Source organism: Budorcas taxicolor, chromosome 14, assembly GCF_023091745.1.
Source record: "Budorcas taxicolor isolate Tak-1 chromosome 14, Takin1.1, whole genome shotgun sequence".
Lineage (NCBI taxonomy): Eukaryota > Metazoa > Chordata > Mammalia > Artiodactyla > Bovidae > Budorcas > Budorcas taxicolor.
Genome location: NC_068923.1, coordinates 24,041,271 through 24,065,133, shown reverse-complemented (window position 1 = coordinate 24,065,133; position 23,863 = coordinate 24,041,271). Strand labels below are relative to the sequence as shown.

Genomic DNA, 23,863 nt, shown 5'->3' with positions numbered 1-23,863 from the left:
CCGGGTGCTGCAAACGTGCTGAGGACGCTGGCTGGGACACAACCTGTCCCGGAATTGGACGCTCACCCTTGGCCCCCGCTGTCCTGCTCACTAGTGTGGGTAACTGAGAGCTGACTGCATGCTGTACTGGGCTCAGTGACTCAGACTAAAGAGGTTACAAACTCTGCTTGGTTTCTTTTTTTGTCTGTTTTATTTATTTATTGGACATGCAGCTTGTGGAGTTTAGTTCCCCAACCAGGGATCGAACCTGTGCCCCCTCCATTGGGAGCTCAGAGTCTTAACCACTGGGCCACCAGGGAAGTCCCTGCTTGTTTTCTTAATCTGAGTCATTTCTTTAACTGGCCAGGTTCCCTCCAGCTGAAATATATCATTGGACAGTTTTAATCATCCGAGGAAGGGGGGAGCTTAGGAATGCTGAAAAATTCCCCTCCAGGTTTACTTTTAACCAGGGTCTACAGCCTTGGACTCAGGTGCTGTGACTGAGGGACCGACCTCATACCAAACAGGCAGGAGTCTGCCTCCTCCAGTGCCTCCAGGGACACCCCAATACAACGGTGGGGACACCTGCGATTTTTTTCAAGGAGGCAGCAGTGTGTCCACAATATTAGTCAAGAAATATGAGGACAGAAAACCAGATCAGGTGGTAGAGACTTGAGCCATGAGACAAAAATAACAGGCTGGGATAAATGAAACCCACAGAGTTCCTGCCTTTAACCCAGTGAAATCCCAGGGAAATCACTTAACTACGGAAAATTACTTAACAGTATCTTTGCCACATCTATACCTCCCCACAACATTAAAAACAAACTCTAAAATTTCCTTGATATAGATTCTTATTAAAAGAATAACTATCTTCCTTCGACCCCTTTTCAATGAACTTCTCTTTATCTGCTCACATAATTCCTAGTCTGTCTAAATGCTTTAAAACTATTCATCTTTCACCTTAACTGGCCTGCTAACATTTAAGATAAAGGTCCAAGTATAAAAAAGTAAAAGTACTTATCTTTTTTAAAAAATAAGGATTCAGATGGTGACAATTGATGAAAACTATTATATTCTATAAACTTACTACTAAGACATTCCTTACATATATTTTTACTAGCCTAAATTAACTTTAAATTCTGAATAACAAGCATATTGAATATTCCTTGCTTGCCTGGAAAATCCCATGGACCGAAGAACCTGGCAGGCTACAGTCCATGGGGTTGCAAAGAGTCGGACACGACTAAGCGACTTCACTTTCACTTTGCTTTATATCAGACAAACATAGTTTTAAAGGTTAATAAAGTGGCTGAAGCCTAGGCTTTGACCCCAGAAGTCTGTTTCATTAAACCAAGCAGGAAGGAAGTGATGAGTCAGAAGTAGCATCAACAATCCTAAACTAACTACTAATGAGTTTTATGACCTAAGAAAGTCACACAAATGATTATGATATTGAGAAATGATGGTTCAGCATGGCACTCCAGATAAACAAAAAGAGGATTCTATTTTTCGAGAAAGTAAATCTTGGAGAATTGTTAACACTTAATAACGAAACAATCTGGAAAAAGGAAAGGCCACCCACTCCAGTATTCTGGCCTGAAGAATTCATGGACACAGGAGCCTGGCAGGCTGCAGTTCACGGGGGCGCAAAGAATCGGACACAACTGAGTGACTCTCACACACACAATAACTAAACAAAGCACAGCTGAAGGGATGAAATAGACTGTCAATCCTCTAACAGTAGAACAGGAACCAATATGTGCCGAGGAAAGGGAGATGCAAATGAAACTCAGTCAGGCAAGCAATTTAAAACTAGACTTACACTTAAAAAGAAAACCTCGGATAAATGCCACGATGTGAGTCAAGAGATGTAAACCATAGAATGAGAAACTATGGTGGTATTTTTTTAGCTCAATTTCCTATTCTCTATTAGCAGTACAAATTAGCTTACCTTCTTATTAGAAAACCTTACTAACATATAAGATGCATTACAAAGGAGCAGAATCTCACATCCTCTAAAACTGCAAGCAATTACACCCTCATTGACTTAATGGCTTATAACTGTTTCTGGCATCCAATTTATAACTAAACCTCTATTTATAGAAGCTTCAAATTTCTAATGTAAGGTATGAATGGAGTGGGCAGAGGAGTTCGTTTCATCTTACTAAATATTTACTGAGTTGGTCTGGGGTGCCAGGCAACGTACCAGATACTGTGAAAGGAGAGATGAGCAAAATACAGATAGTTTGCAAACTAAGATGGGTTACTGAGACAGACTCAAAAAAAGAAGGTGGAGTTTGGGGAACGATTTATGGATAGCATCATTAAAAATAAAATATTTTCAACCCTGAAAATAGTATTAAGGCAAACAGTCCTTTTACAAAGTTAGGCTATTATAAAAACCTGAGATAACTAATTTCCTGAAACATTTGCCAAAAGTCAATAAAGAATTGTGACAAGGAAAAAAATGCATCTACCAAAAATCCAAAGATCCTACTTAGAGTTCAAATTCTTGAAGCTTCCTTTAATGGAGTCAGGTTGAAGCTGGTGGGGGTGAGGAGGCTGAATGATTTGATGGGGGACTTTAATTTCTCAAGTCCTTATTTTAGATTATTTTACACTCTTCCCAACTGGAGTGCAAGAACTCTCTAGTGGACAGCCTTTTACTAAGTCATTAAAAATCATTACCTTCTAAAGATATATTGTGACAAGAGATGATAAACACCATGAGAATGGGACAGGCATGTTGTGAAAAGTCAACTTTACTTGTAAAATACTCTGGACGTGGTGTTAATGAAAACTTATTTATTAATTTGGGGTGGAATTAAAATAAATCATGTGGATTCCCTCATGCGTATGAGAGGCTTAGATGCAACTATGCTGTTTAACTAGTGTGAGCAGAATAGTCTTTATGCAAAATAAAAAGGGACTGTAATAATCTTTTTTTCTCCCAAGAAAGCTTCCACACACAGGAAAGAGGTAAACCCGTGTGACAAAACAAAGGTAGGAAGTGCTTAAGTTACAACTGCCAGTTAAAAACCGTGTTGTTTTCTCCCCAGACAGAGACCTAGCTCTTACCCCTCCAGTTGGGTATTTCTAGGGCTCTTACACTGAGAAGTAAGAAGTAAGAAGCTACAGGAGACAGCTTCTCCCAGGGCCAGCAATAAGCATTATCTGAAGCCTCAGAGCACAGGTGCAGACGCTGCAGAGACTGGGTGAGCTGGGTACAAGCTCAGAGCAGGGCTACAGGCTCCAGTCACTGCATGAACACCCAGGATTTATATAAAAACTGGATTTGAGGAGGCAGGAGGGTAGAGGGTGACAGTCATTCAGTCAAGGGAACCTTCAAGGTTGCTTTAAGATTAACGGTGCTGGTACATGCTTGAGGGGGTTTGCTTTGTTCCTGTTTTGGACTCATTGAACCCCTTTGGGAAACTTTAGGAATTTACAGAGGGTTAGTTTGCAACATTTTAAAAAAAAGCAAGGGGGACACTTCCCCCACAGGTCCAGTGGTTAAGACTGCCTTTCTCTGCAGGAAGGGTGGGTCCAATCCTTGGCTGGGGAACTAAGATTCCCACATGATGCACGGTGCAGCCAAAAATTAAAAAAAGAAAAAAAATCAGCTTGCAATTGTGAGATAATACAGGGAGGAACTGGCACTATTAAAAAGTGCTGTATTTTGTGTGATTTTGATTAAGTACTGCACTTAAACTGAATCCATCGTCATTTCATAACGTAAGCACTACCTTCTCCCATGCAATGAACGGTGCGCACCACCCCATGTGCCTTCACGTGAAGTCCCTTCCCTTCAGCTGCACCCCAGGTCCTCCACAACCACGTCTGGGTTTTTGCCTCAGAAGCAGCATGTCTCACTCCTCCACCCACCCTGCCCCAGGCTGTAGGTGGGCTGCGGACTCCGACCGAGTGTTTCTAGCTTCTTTTCTTTTCTGGCACGGCCCCTCCCAATCTCTTACAGCTCCCATACTGCTGTAGGTCTGATCGCTGGTTCACACGGCTGACTATTTTCTACTAGGCAATGAGCTCCTTGACGGAAGGGACCCAAGTTCAGTGCCTAGAACAGTTGTTGGTGCACGGTAAGTATTCATTAAATGCTTGACCAAACGAACAGATGAGACTAGTCATTAAGGATGTGTACTGCATTCATTTAACACTTAACCATTCACCATATAGGCCGTTTCAGCCCACAAGGACAACCTCACATTAATTTCTCTAACTGTTGGGGCAAAAGCTCTATATGCTCTGCATCAAATAAGTTCTCTATTTTTCTGGTAGAATGAGACAGGCTCCTCTTAGCTGCCTGGAAAGACCGGGATGACCTAAGAGGAATGGGGGTGTGCTCATCAATGCTTACTCTTCAAAGCGTGGGGGGCTGCTCTTCTGAAGCATACCTCTTAGAGCCAGGATGGCAAATCTGGTCACGGAACTGGGCACATCATTTTTTGTTCTTTTACAAGGAGGGAATGGGAACCCAGAGGCTGTTTCTACTGCGTTTTAGATGACAGCTGTATCTTGGGTCTCATCTGTCCCCACCAACACCATGACCACCCTGGCAGGAAGCCCTCTCTACGCTTGTTCTGCAGGTCGGATGCGAGGCCCCACGCAGAAGGTGAGCCCTGCTGGAAACACAGAGACCACCTACTTCTTTCTGATCGAGTTGGAGAGAGGACTTTATTAGGTCTCGGAGTGCGGTCAGCTGTTTCTTTTCTTCATCCTGGGTCTGTTTGATCTATGAGAGAAAAACATTTCTTCTATCACTCATCTCTCATACATTTACGAGCAGAGCTTAATTTATCCAAATAAATACCACTCATCAAACAATTATACAGTTGATTTCCTCATTAAAGTCCTTCACATGGTCTCATTTTTGACAGGCATGATTTTCTCATCTTCTTAAACTACCAGTGAGGTTGGAAATTAGTGAATAATGCAACAGGCTTTCTTATTACATAGTACGTCTAGGCTAGACAATTAACTCAGAAGGACTATTTTAAACAAAGGTAAGAAGTAACACTGAGTCATTTGAGTTTTTCAAAGGGTGGTAGCGGAAATACCATGATGTGATTGAATGGCCAGAAGACAACCCTCAGAATGACCGGAATCCCAGAGCTAATGCATAGACGAAAGTTTACAAAGTTTACACGAGGGCAAGGGACTGGTGCTGCTTTCCTTTCTTCTTTTCTTTTTCTTTGGTGCTGCTTTTTCTAATTACTTGGAATTTAACTGCAACCTGAGCCATGTTAGCTTATTCAAGAAAAATCAGAAAAAATTCACAGCTGTGTATTTTTGAAGTTCTATCAGAGTATCATTTGTAACACTAAAACTTTATTTGAGTACATGCAGTTACACTCCTAAATACATACTTTCTTTTTTAAATTTGAAAGTGAATGTTCATTTCCACCCCCAAACTTCCAACTTTTTATTTCGTATTGGGGTACAGCCAATTAACAATGCTGCGGTGAACAGCAAAAGGACTCAGCCATATGTATGCAAGTATCCATTCTCCCCCAAACTCCCCTCCCATCCAGGCTGCCACATAACACTGAGTAGAGTTCCATGAGCTGTACATTAGGTCCTTGTATATACTTTTAATATTATTCATTGCCAACTGGTTCATGAAGAACAACTTTGAGATTTCTACATAGGCATTTAGTTTCTTGCTCAAAAAAGTTTTCCTCTTGATTTTCTTATTATAAAGGCAAAACACAGACAGTAGGGGGAAAGAAAGGAGAAGGAATATAAAACAAGCAAGCAAGCAAAAAAAATCATAAATATCTCCTCATTCAGAGACAGTCACTTGGCTGCTTTCCTTCCAGGATAAAAATTTCTTTTTCTCTTTCAGCAACTGCTGATGAAAGGGCACTCATGTGATGATAGTCATTCAGAACCAATGGCCATCCACCTGCTCCCTGCCCTACCCTGCTCTTCCTATGTCCCAGAAACATACTCTGGAATATCTGACCAGGGATGATGTCTCCGAGTTAAACTGGAGGGGAAAGAAAAGTTTATCGGCCTTAGGTTTATGCTGACACATCACTTCACCCTGTCTTCTTTTCTTTAGCACTCTTAGAATACAGATTACAAATTTACTGTTATTTATCCACAAAACCAAGTTAAAGTGCATGCATTTTGTAAAGAACTTACATTATACAAATCAGCAGCCAGTTTTTCAATGTACTGTTTCAATTTATCAGCTGTTTTCAAACCATCTTGAAAGAAACTACAATGGAAAACAACAGAGATTTACCAGCGGTTTTAAAATAACAATATGAACCATAGTTACCTGAAAAATCTGAAATTTCCATAGGTACACATTTACTCTCTATCCATATATCTATACAAAACACTTACAAAACTAACTTCAGTATTTTATAAAGATGTACTGACAAATTATAGGAAGGCAGATTCTTTACTGGCTGAGCTATGAGGGGAGCCCAAATTATAGGCACCATTTGACATATGCTAGCAGGTGTCACATGGATACGCAAGCAACAGCTATAGTCCCAACACTCTGATTTGTACGAAGTACATTTCTTCATGATTGTGCCAAATTTGAATTCAAAAGAGACAGATACATAAACCAGTGGAGTAAATGAAGCTGAACTGGACATTAAGGAGAGCAATAAAGGGCAGAGGACAGCAAGGGTTCTTTCTGTTTCCCAAGATCTGTGTGTCCCAACATATTTGAAACAAAGGCTGTCGAATCAGTGGTACCAATGAATTTGGAAAGCTTTCAGTTCATGAAGATGCACCAGCCACATTTCAAGTGCTCAGTCATCACATGTGGCTGGTGGATACCAGGTGAGACAGGAAAGAATTTCAACACTTCCATCACTTCAGTATGGCAGGAACCAACACAATATCCTAAAGCAATTATCTTTCAATTAAAAATAAATTTTAAAAAATTTCCATCACTTCAGAAAGTTCTACTGGACAGTGCTGCTCCAGGTGAAGAAGAAGCAAACTGAGATTTGAACAGCCTGCAATGAATGTTATAAAACATACATTTTTATGGAGAAAGAGGGATGGTTTCAGTTTGAGATGGTATTGATAAAAACGTGAAGTTCTTTACCTACAGTGAAAGCAGGCTGGAAGGAGGGATAATCCCTACCAGTCAAAAGGCTGAAGAAAGACCCAGGCAGTTTATCTGCCTACAGTTAAATTCTTCTGAATGTGACACAGACTAGGAAAAATCGACCTAAGGAGGGATGATTTTAATCTACAGTACGATCCAACGTTTGTAAACCAAACAAGTCACATACGTAAATCCAGTAAATTTCTGAGTAAGGAGATTACAAGTCCCCTTCCCCCCGCCCCATTTTTTTTCCCATTAGCTCCATTTTCTAAATATTTTCTTAAGATCATATATTACTCAGGCAAAATAAAATCAAAGAATCAACACTTAGCCTAGGAGGATGAGGCTGAGCTGAGTCCCTCTCAGATGATTACTTTAGGGCCAACTTCTGGGTTTTGGTGGGAAGTGGGGGTCGGGGTGGGGGGTAGGGGGGTTGCCGGGGGCGGGGGGCAGAGGCTGCAGGGGAACAACACAGCCCCCAACAGTCCTAGTGACACCCAGGGGCCAGCACTGCGGTCAGCAGAGCCCCAAGCACCCCGCCTATCCACGCTCCACGCTGCTGCCTGCTGGCTGGGGCTCAGAGCTGCAACCTCCACCAAGGCCCCGCCTCCCTGTGCCCTTCTTCCCTCTCTCTGACCTGGTTCCCTTTCAGTGGAAAAGCCTGGCCTTAGGAGTAAAAAGCGTATCGAATTTTGGCTCCAAACCTCACCATATGTATAATAACCTGGGGCGGGTTACTGCCCTTGGCTGACCACGAGCATGCTTAGCTCCACCTGTGGACGCTTTTTGAACTTCAAGGGGCATCGGATGAGCCACTACTGGTGAAAGCGTTCTGCTGGCTGGAGAGGGAAAGACCAGTGTCAGCTCTGATGACCCATCACTCAACCTAGACTTGGATGCTTTCCCTACAGAAGCGGAAACTGCTGAGTGACATCCCACTTGTCCCTTGGCCAACTTCTCCGTAAGTTAGTGAAATAATGTGGAAAATAGGTGATGATGTAATAATAATAATAATGACAGCTAATGTGTAATTGAGTACTCAGTGCCAGTCACTCATCATTATGCATAGTTCATGAAATATCCCCTTTTAAAGGTCTCTTTACAATCTAACAAAATAGGCAATTATTATCATTAACCTGTAAGACAGATAAAGAAATAGGCTCAGAGAGGTCAAGTCCTTAAGTGCAGAGTTTGGATCTGAGTATCCGTTTTCCCATCTCTGGAGCATAGGTAATTCAAGCACAAGGCTGATCTGGGCCCAAATCTTCGCTCTCCCACTGAATAACAGCATAATCTCCGGAGCCCTGCGCCTTGATGTCCTTTTACAGGAAACGAACAGAATGGCATGGACCTTGGAGAGTTCTCATGAGCACCAAGATAAATTGCCAGGCACAGAGAAACAGCTCAACGCCTGATGGCCACAGGCCAGCGAAACGGGCTTCTTCATTTTTCTGAACTTAGGGACACAGCAGAACTGGTTCATTTTTTAAAATAAGTAGCTTGAAAGCAATATGACCACATTTTAAAGATACTGGGTGCAAGAAAAAGGTAAGCTGCCAACTGATGGGCGGAATGACCCCTGCATTTACACTGCAGAGCTAAGACACACCTCCAGAGGCTGGGAGCTAGCACAGGAGTGCCCAACACCGTCACCCACCCATCAGGCAAGACACACCCTCCTTAGAACAACTTGGAACCTTCTTGATCCTGAGAGTCGCCATGTACCTCGCTTCTGTCTTAAGTCACTCTAAGCAGTGACGGGGAAGGAATATGTTGTGTTCTTCCTTTTAATTTAAAAGAAAGAGAGCAGAAGGTCTCCCTGATACCCCTTTATCACATGTACTGCTTGGTATTGCTTGGCCAAAAGCTGAAAGATTCACAGAGCATTATTTTCATCAGTTACGACTCCCTGGAATAGCAGAGAGTTCGGTTCTATAAAACAAACTATACAGCAAAAATTTTTAAAAAGCACCCTCTCACAATCCAACCACCAGTCCCTTAGGAAAGCCTGAGATCCAAGCTTCAGGTTTGGCTTAAGTCAGGTATTGATTCCCAGCTGTCTAGGTAATGGGGACATTTTCTCCCAGATATATTCTGTGTGTGTCCTGTGGTATTTAAGAAACTTGAAAGCACAGGGGCAGTGTAAGTGCTAATTAACTGCAAATGCATCTTGACAGTTCAGATCTAAGAGAGGTGGAGAGTGGTAGACTGGACTCGCACGTGGAGATTCTTAAAAATACAGACGTCCAATTCCAATCCCAGGCTTACAAATCAGAATTTCTGCATACTGAAAGCATGCACTCTGAGTGAGAGACCTAGGTTCAAGAGTTGGTTCTGCCATCTTCCAACTGTTAAGTTTCAAGAATCTTTGTTTCTGGTTTGTTGTTTTTTTTTGTTTTCCCATTTAAAAAAGTAAGATAAAATTCATGTAACATAAAATGATACATCATTTTAAAGCGTACAGTTACCACTGTGCAACCACTACCTAATTCCAGAACATTTCCATCACTCCAAAAAGGATACTGTACCTGTGAACAGTGACCCCCAATTTCTATCTTCCTCTTTCCCCTAACAAACAACAATCTGCTTTCTGCCTCAAAGGACTTGCCTTGTCTGGACATTTCACTTAAATGGAATCACATCATATGTAATCTTTTGCATCTGGCTTCTTTCACTTAAAGTAACAATTTTTTAAAGAAAATTGAAGTACAGTTGATTTGCAATGTTGCTACTTCCGTGCATACAGCAAAGTAATTCAGTTTTACATATAAAATATTTTTCAGATCTACTCTGAGTTCCTTAAATCACATGATAGAGTTTGCACCCTACTTCTCTTTTTTAATATTTATTTTTATTTATTTTATTGCACCAGGTCTTAGTTGCAGCATGTGGGATCTAGTTCCCTGACCAGGGATTGAACCCCGGGCCCCCTGCATTGGGAGTGTGGAGCCTTAGCCGCTGGACCACTAGGGAAGTCCCTGCACCCTACTTCTTACACCTGGGCTGAACTTGTGTCTAACTGTCTAACTGAACACATCACAAGCTAACAGTGCCATACTGGAAGCTGAGAAGTCAATCTTGTGTGTCTCAACTCTTCCTCTTTCAGTAATCTGAACCAGTATGAAAACAAACCCAGGCTAAAAGGAGTTGGGCTAATATAGCTGTCATCTCTTGCAATCAGCTAGCTGGGTGTTCCAATAGCACCGCAGCCTCTCTTGGCGTCTCAGCTAAGACTACTTGCTGCTGAAACCCACTTGGGCACGGATGACCCTCCTGGTGGCTCAGTGGGGCTGCCCTTCTATGTCTGGCTTGGACGTCATCTCTAGAACATGCTGTCCTGCAGCCCGTCTCCCTGGCTTACTCCGCTGCATTGGCAGCCACACCCCTCTGCCACTGCTGCTTTTGATTATGGTCCTGGCCACCGAGTGTGGTGAGGCATCGCACTGGGGTTCTGATTTGCCCTTCTCAAATGACTAATGAGAGTGAGCATTTAATCATGGGCTTTCTAGCCATTCGTGTATCTTTTCTGGAGAACTGGATACCTGAATTTTTGGTCTATTTTTAAACTGCGCTCTCTGTCCTTGAGTTGTAAGAGTTCTTTATACATTCTGGACACTAGATGCTTATCTGATAAACAATTTGCAAATATTTTCTCCCCTTCTGTGGGTTGTCTTCTCACTTTCTTAACAGTATCCTTTCAGTCACAAGTTTTTAACTTCGAAATCCATTTTTATTTTTTTCCCCTTTGGTTCCTTGTGCTTTGTCTGTTTTGACACATATTAATTGAGCATCTATTAAATGAACGACTGTGCCTTTGGGCAAGTTACTGATCTTTTCTGAGCTACAATTTCCTGATTGCTTTTGATAAATTCTAGCTGTTATTATCTGTAAGATGAAAGATGATAAAGTAATGTGCGTAAGTGCTCTTGAGTCTGCAGACCATAATGATGCTTGCCACCGCTAGAAGGGGTGGCTAAGCAGTAGAACAATACATTTGTCTTGGAAACAGCATGTTACTGACAATGTTCACGCTGGCAAGTGAGGAGTAATCGGTGTGGGTGAGCTGAAATGAGTGACACTTCTTCTTTTCTGCTCCCTTTATTTTTCCACGGCAGCAGCTGTATGCCTGCCAGGTACAAGCACTACGATGAGAGATTATCAGAGCAAATTCATTTTGGAGCTCCACCTGACTTTATGTTAAAAAAAATCATTTTGAGAACTGGAATCAGGTTCTCAGAATATGAAATTTCTCTTTTTACATCTAAGTAGAATGCTTTACGGAGAAGGCGATGGCACCCCACTCCAGTACTCTTGCCTGGAAAATCCCATGGTTGGAGGAGCCTGCTGGGCTGTAGACCATGGGGGCTCGACTGGGCGACTTTACTTTCACTTTTCAGTTTCATGCATTGGAGAAGGAAATGGCAACCCACTCCAGTGTTCTTGCCTGGAGAATCCCAGGGACGGGGGAGCCTGGTGGGAGGCCGTCTGTGGGGTCACACAGAGTCGGACACGACTGAGGCGACTTAGCAGCAGCAGCAGCAGAATGCATTACAGGTCCACACTACATCTGTTAAGGGTTTGGGGAGACTGAATTAGGAAGGAGGAAGAAGAGTCCTGGAAAGAAAGCTCCACTCGCCTCTCGCTGTAATGGCATCTGTGAGCCTCAGCCTCGGGTGGCCAGGGTCGGATTACCACATAGCCCAGTTCTACTGCTGGATGGCTTTGAATCGCTCTCCCCACAGGGAGGTGTTCAGTGTGTAGGCTTTCCTCCTGCTGATCTTTCTCTGCCCTGGGGTAGACGCTTCTACCAGGCTCCAGTGTCCAAATGCCAGCCTTCCTCCAAGTCCAGTCCCAACAGCCCCCACCACCTTCAAGGAGCCCTCAGCAGTCTCTGTAGCCAGAAGTCTGTCCTCCTGATTTTCTGTGTTATCAGTCACTTCCCAGCCGCGTGATGATTCTTGATGGACCCGACTTACTTCCTGCATCGCACAATGAACTCCCAAGGGCGGAAGCCTTGTTACGTCCCTGCACCCTATAACCTAGCAAAGTCCCTGGCTTCTGCTAGGGGACTGATAAATATTTATGGAAGGAGAAAAATACAAGAATCAAGGGAAGATGCTCTCCTTTTCACCTTTACCAACAAAGGCTAATATATCTGTAGTTTACATAACGTCTTATTTTTGGAAAACTCATGTTTGTTTACATTAAATCCTTCTACATGACTTACAGATTTTTGAGACCGAAAGAGATTTCTAAAATCAGGTGAAATCAGACTTGCTGCTCAATTGCTGTAATTGAGAGACAGCACCAAAGCCTAACCACTGGACCACCAGGGAGCATCTCAAATATTGTGACTGAGAAGACAGAGAGATTCACTGATTTCTGTACAAGTTTCAAAGAAAGATCTGTGTTGAGAAAAAGTAAAACTGATGAAAGATGAAAGACTCCCCCTAAACTAAAATCAGGGACCACCACTACACATTTCAAGGTTTCATAAGCACCCTTCTGTGATAAGAAGGGAAAGGTTAGTCTGGGTCTTCAGGATGAGGCTTCAGCAGGTCAAATTATCTTATAAACATGGAACTGTTTCCATTTCACTGTATTATTCTTATATCTGAAACTTTCATAGAAAGTAGAATTTACTTTGAAAAGAGGAAAAGAGTAAAATCGAATTTATGTAAATAACAAGTTGATCATTAAAAGTTCGATCTTCTTGAACAGAAACAATCCTGTATAATAAAAATAATTCTTAATTCCACTTAGAATCACCCAAGCAGCAAACAGGCACAGTGCAGCAGGCATATGCATTTTCTCAGTTAATTCTCGCATCTTCCCAAGATCTGAGGTGGGTCTACTTACGAACCTTAACCCCACCTGACCCCACCTGACAGATGAGGATACTGCAGTTTAGAGAAGTGCCTGACAAGGGTCACATGGTTACCAGAGCCTGGATCTGAAATCCCCTATCTGCCCTACTCAAGCCTGGTGCTTTTCCCATCACGTTAATGCTGGCTCCCTTGAATGTTTCCGTTGAACACAAAGGATTTCCTAGGTATGATATTATAAAAAAGAATCCAAGAGACGACCAAAGGAAATTACAAAATTTAAGTTCTTGGAGAGTCAGCATCTCACCTAGTATAATACTAAGGACTTTTAGTCCAATTAGAGACTACTGCTTATAGACTACGGTCATTATAGGTATGCCGCCTACCATGCTCCTCTGTCCATGGGATTTCCAGGCAAGAGTACATATAAATAAGTATGACAGCTGCCTGGACCATTTTGGAATGTCCATGCACTATTTCTCTCTAAATTCCACGGATTTAGTACAGACTTGAATAGTAATCGGTACATTTTCAGACAGAAATTCTACCATAAAACCCAAGAAAGCTAACCCAGAAAGTAAAGCAGATGTGACGAAGCCAACGTGGTGCCACAAGCATAATACAAGGGTGGCCGTGCACCACAAGCCACAGCGGGGCCCGTGGAGCCAACCGTGCCTCCCCAAAAGGCAGCAGCAGCTACACAGGAGCTCAAGTACGAACACCAAGCGCTGCCAGCGTCCAGAGTTTTCAGTTTCCCTTAATTTAAAAGTGAAGTTGTTCAGTCGTGTCCGACTCTTTGCGACCCCATGGACTGTAGCCCACCAGGCTCGTCCGTCCATGGCATTCTCCAGGCAAGAATACTGGAGTGGGTTGCTATTTCCTTTTCCAGGGGATTTTCCTGACCCAGGGATCAAACCCGGGTCTCCTGCAGTGCAGGCAGACGCTTTACGGTCTGAGCCACTAGGGAAGCCCTTAGTTTGGATGGTGCAAAAAATGAAACAAAACCAGTCCCATGTAGGGATATGTTGTACAAATGACCCAGTAACACGTAAGACGCCAGGTTAAGTGGGGGAGGGAAGCTACTAGAAAGGCCTCTTTAGTGACAGAGTGACACAGCCACCATGCATTTGCCCCGGTAGCTCCACGGGCTGTCAAGGCCAATGCCAGAATCCGTAAGAAGGCATTCAGAGAGGCCGAACAGTTGCCCTTAATTCGAGTGACTGATTTACAGAAAACACGGAAGGTGGAAGACAAAACCATTTCTCGGCATTTGGCCACAGACGGTCACTGTAACAACCATGCACAGGGACCAAATGAAGGACAGAGAAGAAAGAAGGAAGAAAGCGACTGTTCAGCGGAGACTTGCGTGGGCTGATGATTACGGTGGCAATCGTCCACTTACTTGCACTGTGCGTGATAATACTTTATCAGGTTCTGTAGCAGATCCACACCTTTTTTGGTCTTGATTTCATTAACTTTAATGAGATACTGTGGAAATAAAACAGAATTGGACATCGATCATTACAGAGAAGGCTCTCTGGCATGGGTTTGGGCGCCAGATCAGCAATCATGAGTCTGTAGGAGGCTGGGCTGCAGTCAGACAGTGTGAGCTGACTTAGGGAACGCTGATCTGACAGTCACAAGTGTGCAGCACAAATTGATTAGCGTGTTAGCATTTTAGAAATGCTTAAGATTAGTTTACTAGACAAGCGGAAACCAAACACAGCAAAACATTCCGTAATAATGGATTATCCCACCCCCCACCCCAGTTCAGTGGATCTCAAACTCACTGTTCATGTGGACAAAACCTAAAAGATGGACTGAAAGACAAATGGCATTCTCTTTAAGGAAAATGCTGTAAGATACTCAAACATTCAGACCAAAGAGGTAAATTGGAAAGTACTTTAGGTACTAAAAAGGGAAAGAAAAAAAAATAATAATGCACTTGCTTGCTTAGTCGCTTCAGTCGTGTCCGACTCTGTGGCCCCATGGCCATGATGGCCCACCAGACTCCTGTGTCCATGGGATTCTCCAGGCAAGAACACAGGAGTGGGTTGCCATTTATGCGCTAAACGTTACTGGCTCTGATTTTCACAACTGGCCAAGATTTTCTGTTGATATTGTTTGCTTCTTGTTCACTTGTTTATGGTGTGAAAGTGTTCATGAACAGATAAGCTCCCAGAAGGAGCTGAAGGCTGATGAGGGGGGTCGGAACAGAAATTAAAAAAAAAAAAATTAAGGAAGAAAATCTTGAAACTGAGAAAATTCTATCTACTTTAATATTTTCTGAAAACTGCCAAAAAAAAAATCTATTAGTATCAGAATGAGTTGGTCTCTAGGTCACGGAATGCCACTGTTCAATGGGAACCCAGTTTGAGAACCACGGTTCTAAGGCTACGGTAACATGCTTTTCATTGCATTTCTCCCCATGAATTCAGACTTTTTTGACTACTTCATTTCAGTTTTCATTCAAACTGGACACAGGGTTAAAACCAAAACAAAACAAAAACCATGCTGTACAACCTGTACTAGTAAAAATATTCACCAGTGTTACCTCTCACTCCCAGTTTTTTGGTTTTTTTTTCCACACTCACTCACAAGCGATATTAAAGTTCTCACCAAAGAATCCCGTTTTGGCTTAAAGAGCCCCCTAGGACCCGGGCTCAAAATATGAGACAACAGTGAGACGGCGGATCCCAAAAGGCTTGGAGAAAAGTGGAGATTAGAGAGTCCTTGAGAAACGGTCCCCTCCTCTGATCATCAAACCACAGCCCGCGTTTAAGCATAAGGACGGCTGACCAGCAGGAAAGGCGAGCGGGAACCGCGGCCGAGGCGCAGGGCGGGTCCTTACCTCGCACATCTGGAGCTGGAAGAGGCGCCGCTCCTTCTCCATTTCCTCTGCGATCTCGGCGCCGGTGATCTCCGTGCGGATCATCCCGTGCTGCTTAGCGTGCTCCCTTTTCTCCTTCTCAATTTTGGTACTGTAACCGAAGCAGACGCCAGCATTTAAAAACCAGAAAACCACACTCTTGTCTTTAAGGACAGCCATTCGACTCTTTCTTCACTACTAGAAGAGGCTGCTGAGTCGCTTCAGTCGTGTCTGATTCTGTGCGACCCCACAGACCGCAGCCCACTAGGCTCCATTGTTCCTGGGATTCTCCAGGCAAGAATACTGGAGTGGGTTGCCATTTCGTTCTCCAATGCATGAAAGTGAAAAGTGAAAGTAAAGTCGCTCAGTCGTGCGCGATTCTTAGCGACCCCATGGACTGCAGCCTACCAGGCTCCTCCGTCCATGGGATTTTCCAGGCAAGAGTACCGGAAGAGGCAGGGACTCTTAAACGGACGGCTTCTATCAAAAGTTCAAAGAAGAGTCAACACGTTGTATGGATTTTCACCGAGGACACTGCCTACGTTTTAACTTTGATCTCACCCTTGAGAGGATTCACCTAAGTTCTCTTCCATGCTGGTTGGCATCAAGTCACTGTGACAGTTTACCTTTTCCGCAGTAAAGCACTTTCATGATACAAAAGAAATCAGGAGGTTGGAGGCCTCAGGCATATCTTGATTATTAATAGACTATAAGACTTGAGAGGTATTTCAAGAGTATATAATGGATCTTTGGAGGCATGCACGAAAGTTAGCCAAAGGTAATATTCAATATTTCTCTAAACATAGGTTGTTTTTCACTCTCTAATGATATTTTAGTCATTTAACCACCTGGCAATGGATTGTACACAGTCAAGATTTAGGAGAAATCCAAATCTCTTCTTTGGAATGCTGTGAAAATGTTCTTCAGTTGGGAGAGGGCCAGGAGGGAGTCAAGGAAATAAGCGCAGAGAAAGCACATTAAACCAAGAGTATCTGAGGGGGATCCTTGGCTATGGCAGATAATATTTTGGTATCGATACCAATGGCCACAGCACTTTTTCTAAAAATCCATTTAATCTGAAAGCAGACTTCTAATTTCTTTCTAACTCAGACTTTCTTAATGACAGCTTCATTTTTCATTCAACTGGTGGTGGTTTACTCACTAAGTTGTGCCTGACTCTTGTGACCCAATGGATTGTAGCCTGCCAGGTTCCTCTGTCCCTGGGATTCTCCAGGCAAAAATACTGGAGTGGGTTGCCATTTCCTTCTCTAGGGGATCTTCCCGATCCAGGAATCAAACCCGCGCCTCCTGCATTGCAGGATTCATTCAACTGGACACACGGTTGAAAAAAAAAATGCTATATACCTCAACCAGTAAAACTTAATATTCACCAGTATTATCTCTCACCAAAATTTTTTTCCCCACATTCACTCACAAGCAAGATTAAAGTTCTCACCAAAGAGAGCCTATCATTTATAGTTGTCAAAGCAAAGACTGACCTAGCCTTTGAGTTTTCTTTTAAATTGCGGTGATAGGAAAACAAATCCTAAGAAAGCCAGTATCTTTGCCAACACACAAACACAGTAGAAAAATCGAGCCATCAACTCAATGAAAAACTTACAAACTGGGCTGAGATTCACTGTAATACCCTAGTGTCTGGCATACCTAACAACTCTTCCATCACGCACCTCACAGGTTAAATGGGTGTGAAGGCAGGGATTTTACCAGAAGGAGAATAAGCCTCAGCTCTCTCTCCACTGGTGTGGGTGGGAAGAGAAGCAGGAAGCTACAGATGCTGGAGAGGGAACATGAGCAGGGAAAAACTTAATAGTAATGACAGACTGCAAGGAGATCAAACCAGTCAATCCTAAAGGAAATATAACCCTGAATATACATTGGAAGGACTGATGCTGAAGCTGAAGCTCCAATACTTTGGCCACCTGATGTGAAGACCCGACTCACTGGAAGAGACCCTAGTGCTGGGAAACAATGAAGGCAGAAGGAGAAGGGGGTGGCAGAGGATAAGAAGGTTGGATGGCATCACCAACTTAGTGGATATGAGTTTGAGCAAACTCCAGGAGATGGTGAAGGACAGGGGAGCCTGGCGTGCTGCAGCCCATGGGGTCACAAAGAGTCGGACACAACTGAGCAATGACAGACGCTGGGTTAACATGGTGATGACCACATGCATTTATTTATTCTTCCTTCACCAAGCTCACTAAAATGATAGGGAAGTCATTAAAAAAGTATAATCTCCCAAAGACAGGAATTGGAGACCAAAAAGAAAAAAAAAAAAAACCGAGAGAATTCAACAAAGATTTGGAAGAGCAGGTCTGAAGAGAGAAAAGTCTGCACCCCAAACGACAGGGTCCCCTGCCTTCTGCAGCTTCCAGAATATACACTCACCAGATGGGGATACAAGGGGCTGGGTGGTCCCAGAAGACAGACCTCTGGATACTGACATGTAGAATAATCCCGATTAAAAAACTGATTTGACATCCCCTAACTTACTACCTAAAGAGGCAGCTCTAGTTCTCTTGAGAAACCCTGATACGTACATGACCTTTCAGTGAATACGTGGGGTGCCTTGCTCTGAGATATGAATGGGCAGTCAGGGACAATAGGGATAATTGAGCAAAGGCCCCAAAATGAAACGGAGAGATCAAAAAAGACAAACAGCAGGGCTGGGGTGGCATAGGGAACCAGGAGCAGTAAGAAAGCAGAAAAAAATTTATAAAAGGTAACCAAATCCTCAGAGAGCTAAAACAGTGCCTCTACAAAACAAGAAACTATAAAAGAAGCTTCCCTAACCCCAACTAATTGTGAAAAAGAGCTTTTAGAAATTTAAAACATGATAACCAAAATAATATACACACACAAAATAAATGGAAACAGTGGGGAAAAAAGGTGAAGAAATAACCTAAAATATAAATAGGACAGAAAAGAGAAAAGTGTAAGGACAAGCTAGAAGTCCAACACTGTATGATGAGGTGTGTTAAAAAAAAAAAACAAAAAAAAACCACACCTGAGGAATCACATGAAAAGTTTCCAGACTTTTCATGAAGGAGTAAAAAGCTACAAACAGAAGGTCAGTGCACACACCACGGCATATGAAGCAGCTCTGCAAGGCCACTCATAAAGGGAAGACTTGAATACTTTCTAACTGAAAATGGACCAACCACGCCCCCCCAAAACCTCCACGTGTCACACACACAAAGAAATCGGAATCAGAGACATCTGACTTTTTTTTTTCCACTAGCAACACTGGAAGTCGCAAAACAATGGAGTAACGCTTTCAACATTTTGCGAGAAAATGATTATAAAGTTAAAATTTCGTATTCGGCCATCTCTCAATTCTGTGTGATGGCAGAAGGCAGGCATTGCTGGACATGCCCAAACCTGAACATCTTACCTCCTCTAGAGCTGCTCTCTGGGAAGGGCTTGGAGGTGTCGTGCAAGTGAAAGCTGCTAAGTTGTGTCTGACTCTTTGCAATCCCCTGGACTACACAGTCCATGGAATTCTCCAGGCCAGAATGGGTAGCCTTTCCTGTCTCCAGGGGATCTTCCCAACCCAGGGGTAGAACCCCAGTCTCCTGCATTGCAGGCAGATTCTTCACCAGCTGAGCCACAAGGGAATCCCAAGAATACTGGAGTGGGTGGCCTATTCCTTCTCCAGCGGATCTTCCCAACCCAGAGTCAAACCAGGGTCTGATGCATTGCAGGCAGATTCTTTACCAACTGAGCTATCAGGGAAGCCCTCAGGGAAGAGGTGGTGTGCTCACCAAATTCTGGGCTTACCACGGCAAGGAAACAGGCCTACCACTAGGGGGAGCCCCAGGGTGAGAGCCGCTCTGCTGGCATCTCTCTCTTTAGTCACTCAGTTGTGTCCGACTCTTGTGACCCCATGCCCTGTAGCCCACCATGATCCTCTGCCCATGTGATTCTCCAGGCAAGAATACTGGAGTGGGTTGCCATTTTCTTCTCCAGGGGATCTTCCCGATCCAGGAATCAAACCCATGTCTCCTTCATTGCAGGCAAATTCTTTACCAACTGAGCTATGAAGGAAGCCCCTCTGCTGACATACGGGGCCCTGGAAGGATGTCTCCAGGAAGGCAAAGGAACTGACAGAGAATTTAATGATAACTGATATATAATCACCATAATAATATACATCATGTATTTGCTCAGCAGCAACATTAATAGGTATTGGACATCTGCTGGGATAATAAGAATTCACAATAGATTCATGTACAACTAAGTACATGAATAAATGAGGCAATTGCTTCATTAAGAAAAAGAAAACAAACAAAAAAAAAGAGTTGGGAATTCAATCATAGCATACCTTCAGACTGACAATACATATTTATCTTTGCAGCCAAAGATGGAGAAGCTCTATACAGTCAGCAAAAACAAGACCAGGAGCTGACTGTGGCTCAGATCATGAACTCCTTATTATCAAATTCAGACTTAAATTGAAGAAAGTAAGGAAAACCACTAGACCATTCAGCTATGACCTAAGTCAAATCCCTTATGATTATACAGTGGAAGTGAGAAATAGATTTAAGGGCCTAGATCTGATAGACAGAGTGCCTGATTAACTATGGAAGGGTTCGTGACATTGTACAGGAGACAGGGATCAACACTATCTCCATGGAAAAGAAATGCAAAAAAGCAAACTGGCTGTCTGGGAGGCCTTACAAATAGCTGTGAAAAGAAGAGAAACAGAAAGCCAAGGAGAAAAGGAAAGATATAAGCATCTGAATGCAGAATTCCTAAGAATAGCAAGAAGAGATAAGAAAGCCTTCTTCAGCGATCAATGCAAAGAAGTAGAGGGAAAGAACAGAATGGGAAAAACTAGAGATCTCTTCAAGAAAATTAGAGATACCAAGGGAACATTTCATGCAAAGATGGGCTCGATAAAGGACAGAAATGGTATGGACCGAACAGAAGCAGAACATATTAAGAAGAGGTGGCAAGAATACACAGAAGAACTGTACAAAAAAGATCTTCATGACCTGGATAATCATGATGGTGTGATCACTCATCTAGAGCCAGACATCCTGGAATGTGAAGTCAAGTGGGCCTTAGAAAGCATCACTACGAGCAAAGCTAGTGGAGGTGATGGAATTCCAGTTGAGCTATTTCAAATCCTGAAAGATGATACTGTGAAAGTGCTGCACCTCAATATGCCAGCAAATTTGGAAAACTCAGCAGTGGCCACAGGACTGGAAAAGGTCAGTTTTCATTCCAATCCCAAAGAAAGGCAATGCCAAAGAATGCTCGAACTACCACACAATTGCACTCGTCTCACATGCTAGTAAAGTAATGCTCAAAATTCTCCAAGCCAGGCTTCAGCAATACGTGAACTGTGAACTTCCTGATGTTCAAGCTGGTTTTAGAAAAGGCAGAGGAACCAGAGATTAAATTGCCAACATCCACTGGATCATTGAAAAAGCAGGAGAGTTCCAGAAAAACACCTATTTCTGCTTTATTGACTTGCCAAAGCCTTTGACTGTGTGGATCACAATAAACTGTGCAAAATTCTGAGAGAGATGGGAATACCAGACCACCTGACCTGCCTCTTGAGAAATCTGTATGCAGGTCAGGAAGCAACAGTTAGAACTGGACATGGAACAACAGACTGGGTCCAAATACGAAAAGGAGTACGTCAAGGCTGTATATTGTCACCTTGCTTATTTAACTTATATGCAGAGTATGTCATGCGAAACGCTGGACTGGAAGAAACACAAGCTGGAATCAAGATTGCCAGGAGAAATATCAAGAACCTCAGATATGCAGATGACACCACCCTTATGGCAGAAAGTGAAGAGGAACTAAAAAGCCTCTTGATGAAAGTGAAAGTGGAGGGTGAAAAAGTTGGCCTAAAGCTCAACATTCAGAAAACGAAGATCATGGCATCCGGTTCCATCACTTCATGGGAACTAGATGGGGAAACAGTGGAAACAGTGTCAGACTTTTTTTGGGGGCTTCAAAATCACTGCAGATGGTGACTGCAGCCATGAAGTTAAAAGACGCTTACTCCTTGGAAGAAAAGTTATAAGCAACCTAGATAGCATATTCAACAGCAGAGACATTACTCTGCTGACTAAGGTCCGTCTAGTCAAGGCTATGGTTTTTCCAGTAGTCATGTATGGATGTGAGAGTTGGACTGTGAAGAAGGCTGAGCGCCGAAGAACTGATGCTTTTGAACTGTGGTGTTGGAGAAGACTCTTGAGAGTCCCTTGGACTGCAAGGAGATCCAACCAGTCCATTCTGAAGGAGATCAGCCCTGGGATTTCTTCAGAAAGAGTGATGCTAGAGCTGAAACTCCAGTACTTTGGCCACCTCATGCGAAGAGTGGACTCACTGGAAAAGACTTTGATGCTGGGAGGGATTGGGGGCAGGAGGAGAAGGGGACGACAGAGGATGAGATGGCTGGATGGCATCACGGACTCGATGGACGTGAGTCTGAGTGAACTCCAGGAGTTGGTGATGGACAGGGAGGCCTGGCATGCTGCGGTTCATGGGGTCGCAAAGAGTCAGATACGACTGAGCGACTGAACTGAACAGATCCACAAAAAGACTAATGCGTGAATGTTCAGGGCTTCCCAGGTGGCGCTAGAGGTAAAGAACCAGACTGCTGATGCAGGAGGTGCAGGAGACGTGGGTTCCATCCCTGGGTCAGGAAGATCCACTGGAGGAGGAAATGACTCACTCCAGGATCCTTGCCTGGAGAATCCCATGGACAGCCTGAGCACAAATGCATGTTCAGCATATTTATACTCACAAAAATGTAATCACTGACAACTGGCTTAAAACACAAATCACTGTTTTTATCTTACTGGATGAATGAGGAGGGGGTGGGGTGGAAAAGTGATGGGGATGGTTGTACAAGCGTGATAAATCCTCACCTATCACAGCAATACAATACAGATGAACCAAGAAGGAACAGCAAGAGGAACCTGAGGGATGTGGGGAGAACTCAGGAGCCCCACCCTCCTTGTAAGGACTCAGTTCTAGCTCCTTTCTGTTGTGTGCAGACGCCCTTGGGCCTGGCAGTCTTGTGAGCACTCAAGACCCACTTGCACAGGGCAAGACACACGGGCCTGACGCCATGGCCCACGGCCTTCGCTTACCCTGGCTGGCCGTTTTAGGAACCCTTCTGTTCTCAGCATCATTTGTCACCGTCACGGCACATCAGAAGCATTCCTTAGGCAGCAAATCCTCAACGATGTGCGTATTACATAAGCGATTACAGAAGTGGTTTCGGGGAAAACATTTTAATCCTGAATTTGTTTTTCTCTGGCTTGTGTTTTCACTTTCCTGTTATTGCTGCCTACGGAAATGTTTTTATTCTCTCATGTTTATAGTTATCCAAGTTTATAGCCAAGACATTTATTAAATGCTTTTAAATACATTTCTCCTCCTGCCCCACCCCACTGCCTGGTGTTATAAATGTCTCAGAGTACTAATAAGAATCACTATGGATGGTGACTGCAGCCTTGAAATTAAAAGACGACTGCTCCTTAGAAGAAAAGCTATGACCAACCTAGACAGTGTATTAAAAAACAGAGACATCATTGCCGAGAAAGGTCCATCAAGTCAAAGCTATGGTGTTTCCAGTAGTCATGTCTGGATGTGAGAGCTGGACCATAAAGAAAGCTGAGCACTGAAGAACTGATGCTTTCGAAATGTGGGGCTGGAGAAGACTCTTGAGAGTCCCTTGGACAGCAAGGAGATCAAACCAGTCAATCCTAAAGGAAATCAACCCTGAATATTCACTGGAAAGACTGATGCTGAGGCTTAATACTTTGGCCACCTGATGTGAAGAACTGACTCACTGGAAAAGACCCTGATGCTGGGAAAGACTGAGGGCAGAAGAAGGGGCAACAGAGGGTGAGAGGGCTGGATGGCATCATCGACTCAAAGGACATGAATTTGAGCAAACTCAGGGAGACAGTGAAGGACAAGGAAGCCTGGCATGTTGCTGTCCATGGGGTCACAAAGAGTTGGACACTACTGAGCGACTGAACAACAAATAGTAAGAAAGGGATGTGGAAGAACGACCCGTATAGTATGAGGATGAGCCAGGTC

The 23,863-nt window shown here is 43.5% G+C and overlaps 1 protein-coding gene across 2 annotated transcripts in view; it reads right to left on the bottom strand.

The window, feature by feature from the left end:
• ASAP1 (ArfGAP with SH3 domain, ankyrin repeat and PH domain 1) overlaps nt 1-23,863 on the bottom strand; it is a 335,803-nt gene that overhangs the window by 62,882 nt on the left and 249,058 nt on the right. For both annotated transcript variants that reach the window (XM_052651849.1, XM_052651850.1), the window contains exons 8-11: nt 15,752-15,881; nt 14,303-14,388; nt 6,145-6,220; nt 4,643-4,729 (exon numbers count right to left, since the gene is read on the bottom strand). In XM_052651849.1, the coding sequence (XP_052507809.1) occupies nt 4,643-4,729; nt 6,145-6,220; nt 14,303-14,388; nt 15,752-15,881 (379 nt within the window). The remainder of the gene's footprint in view (nt 1-4,642; nt 4,730-6,144; nt 6,221-14,302; nt 14,389-15,751; nt 15,882-23,863) is intronic.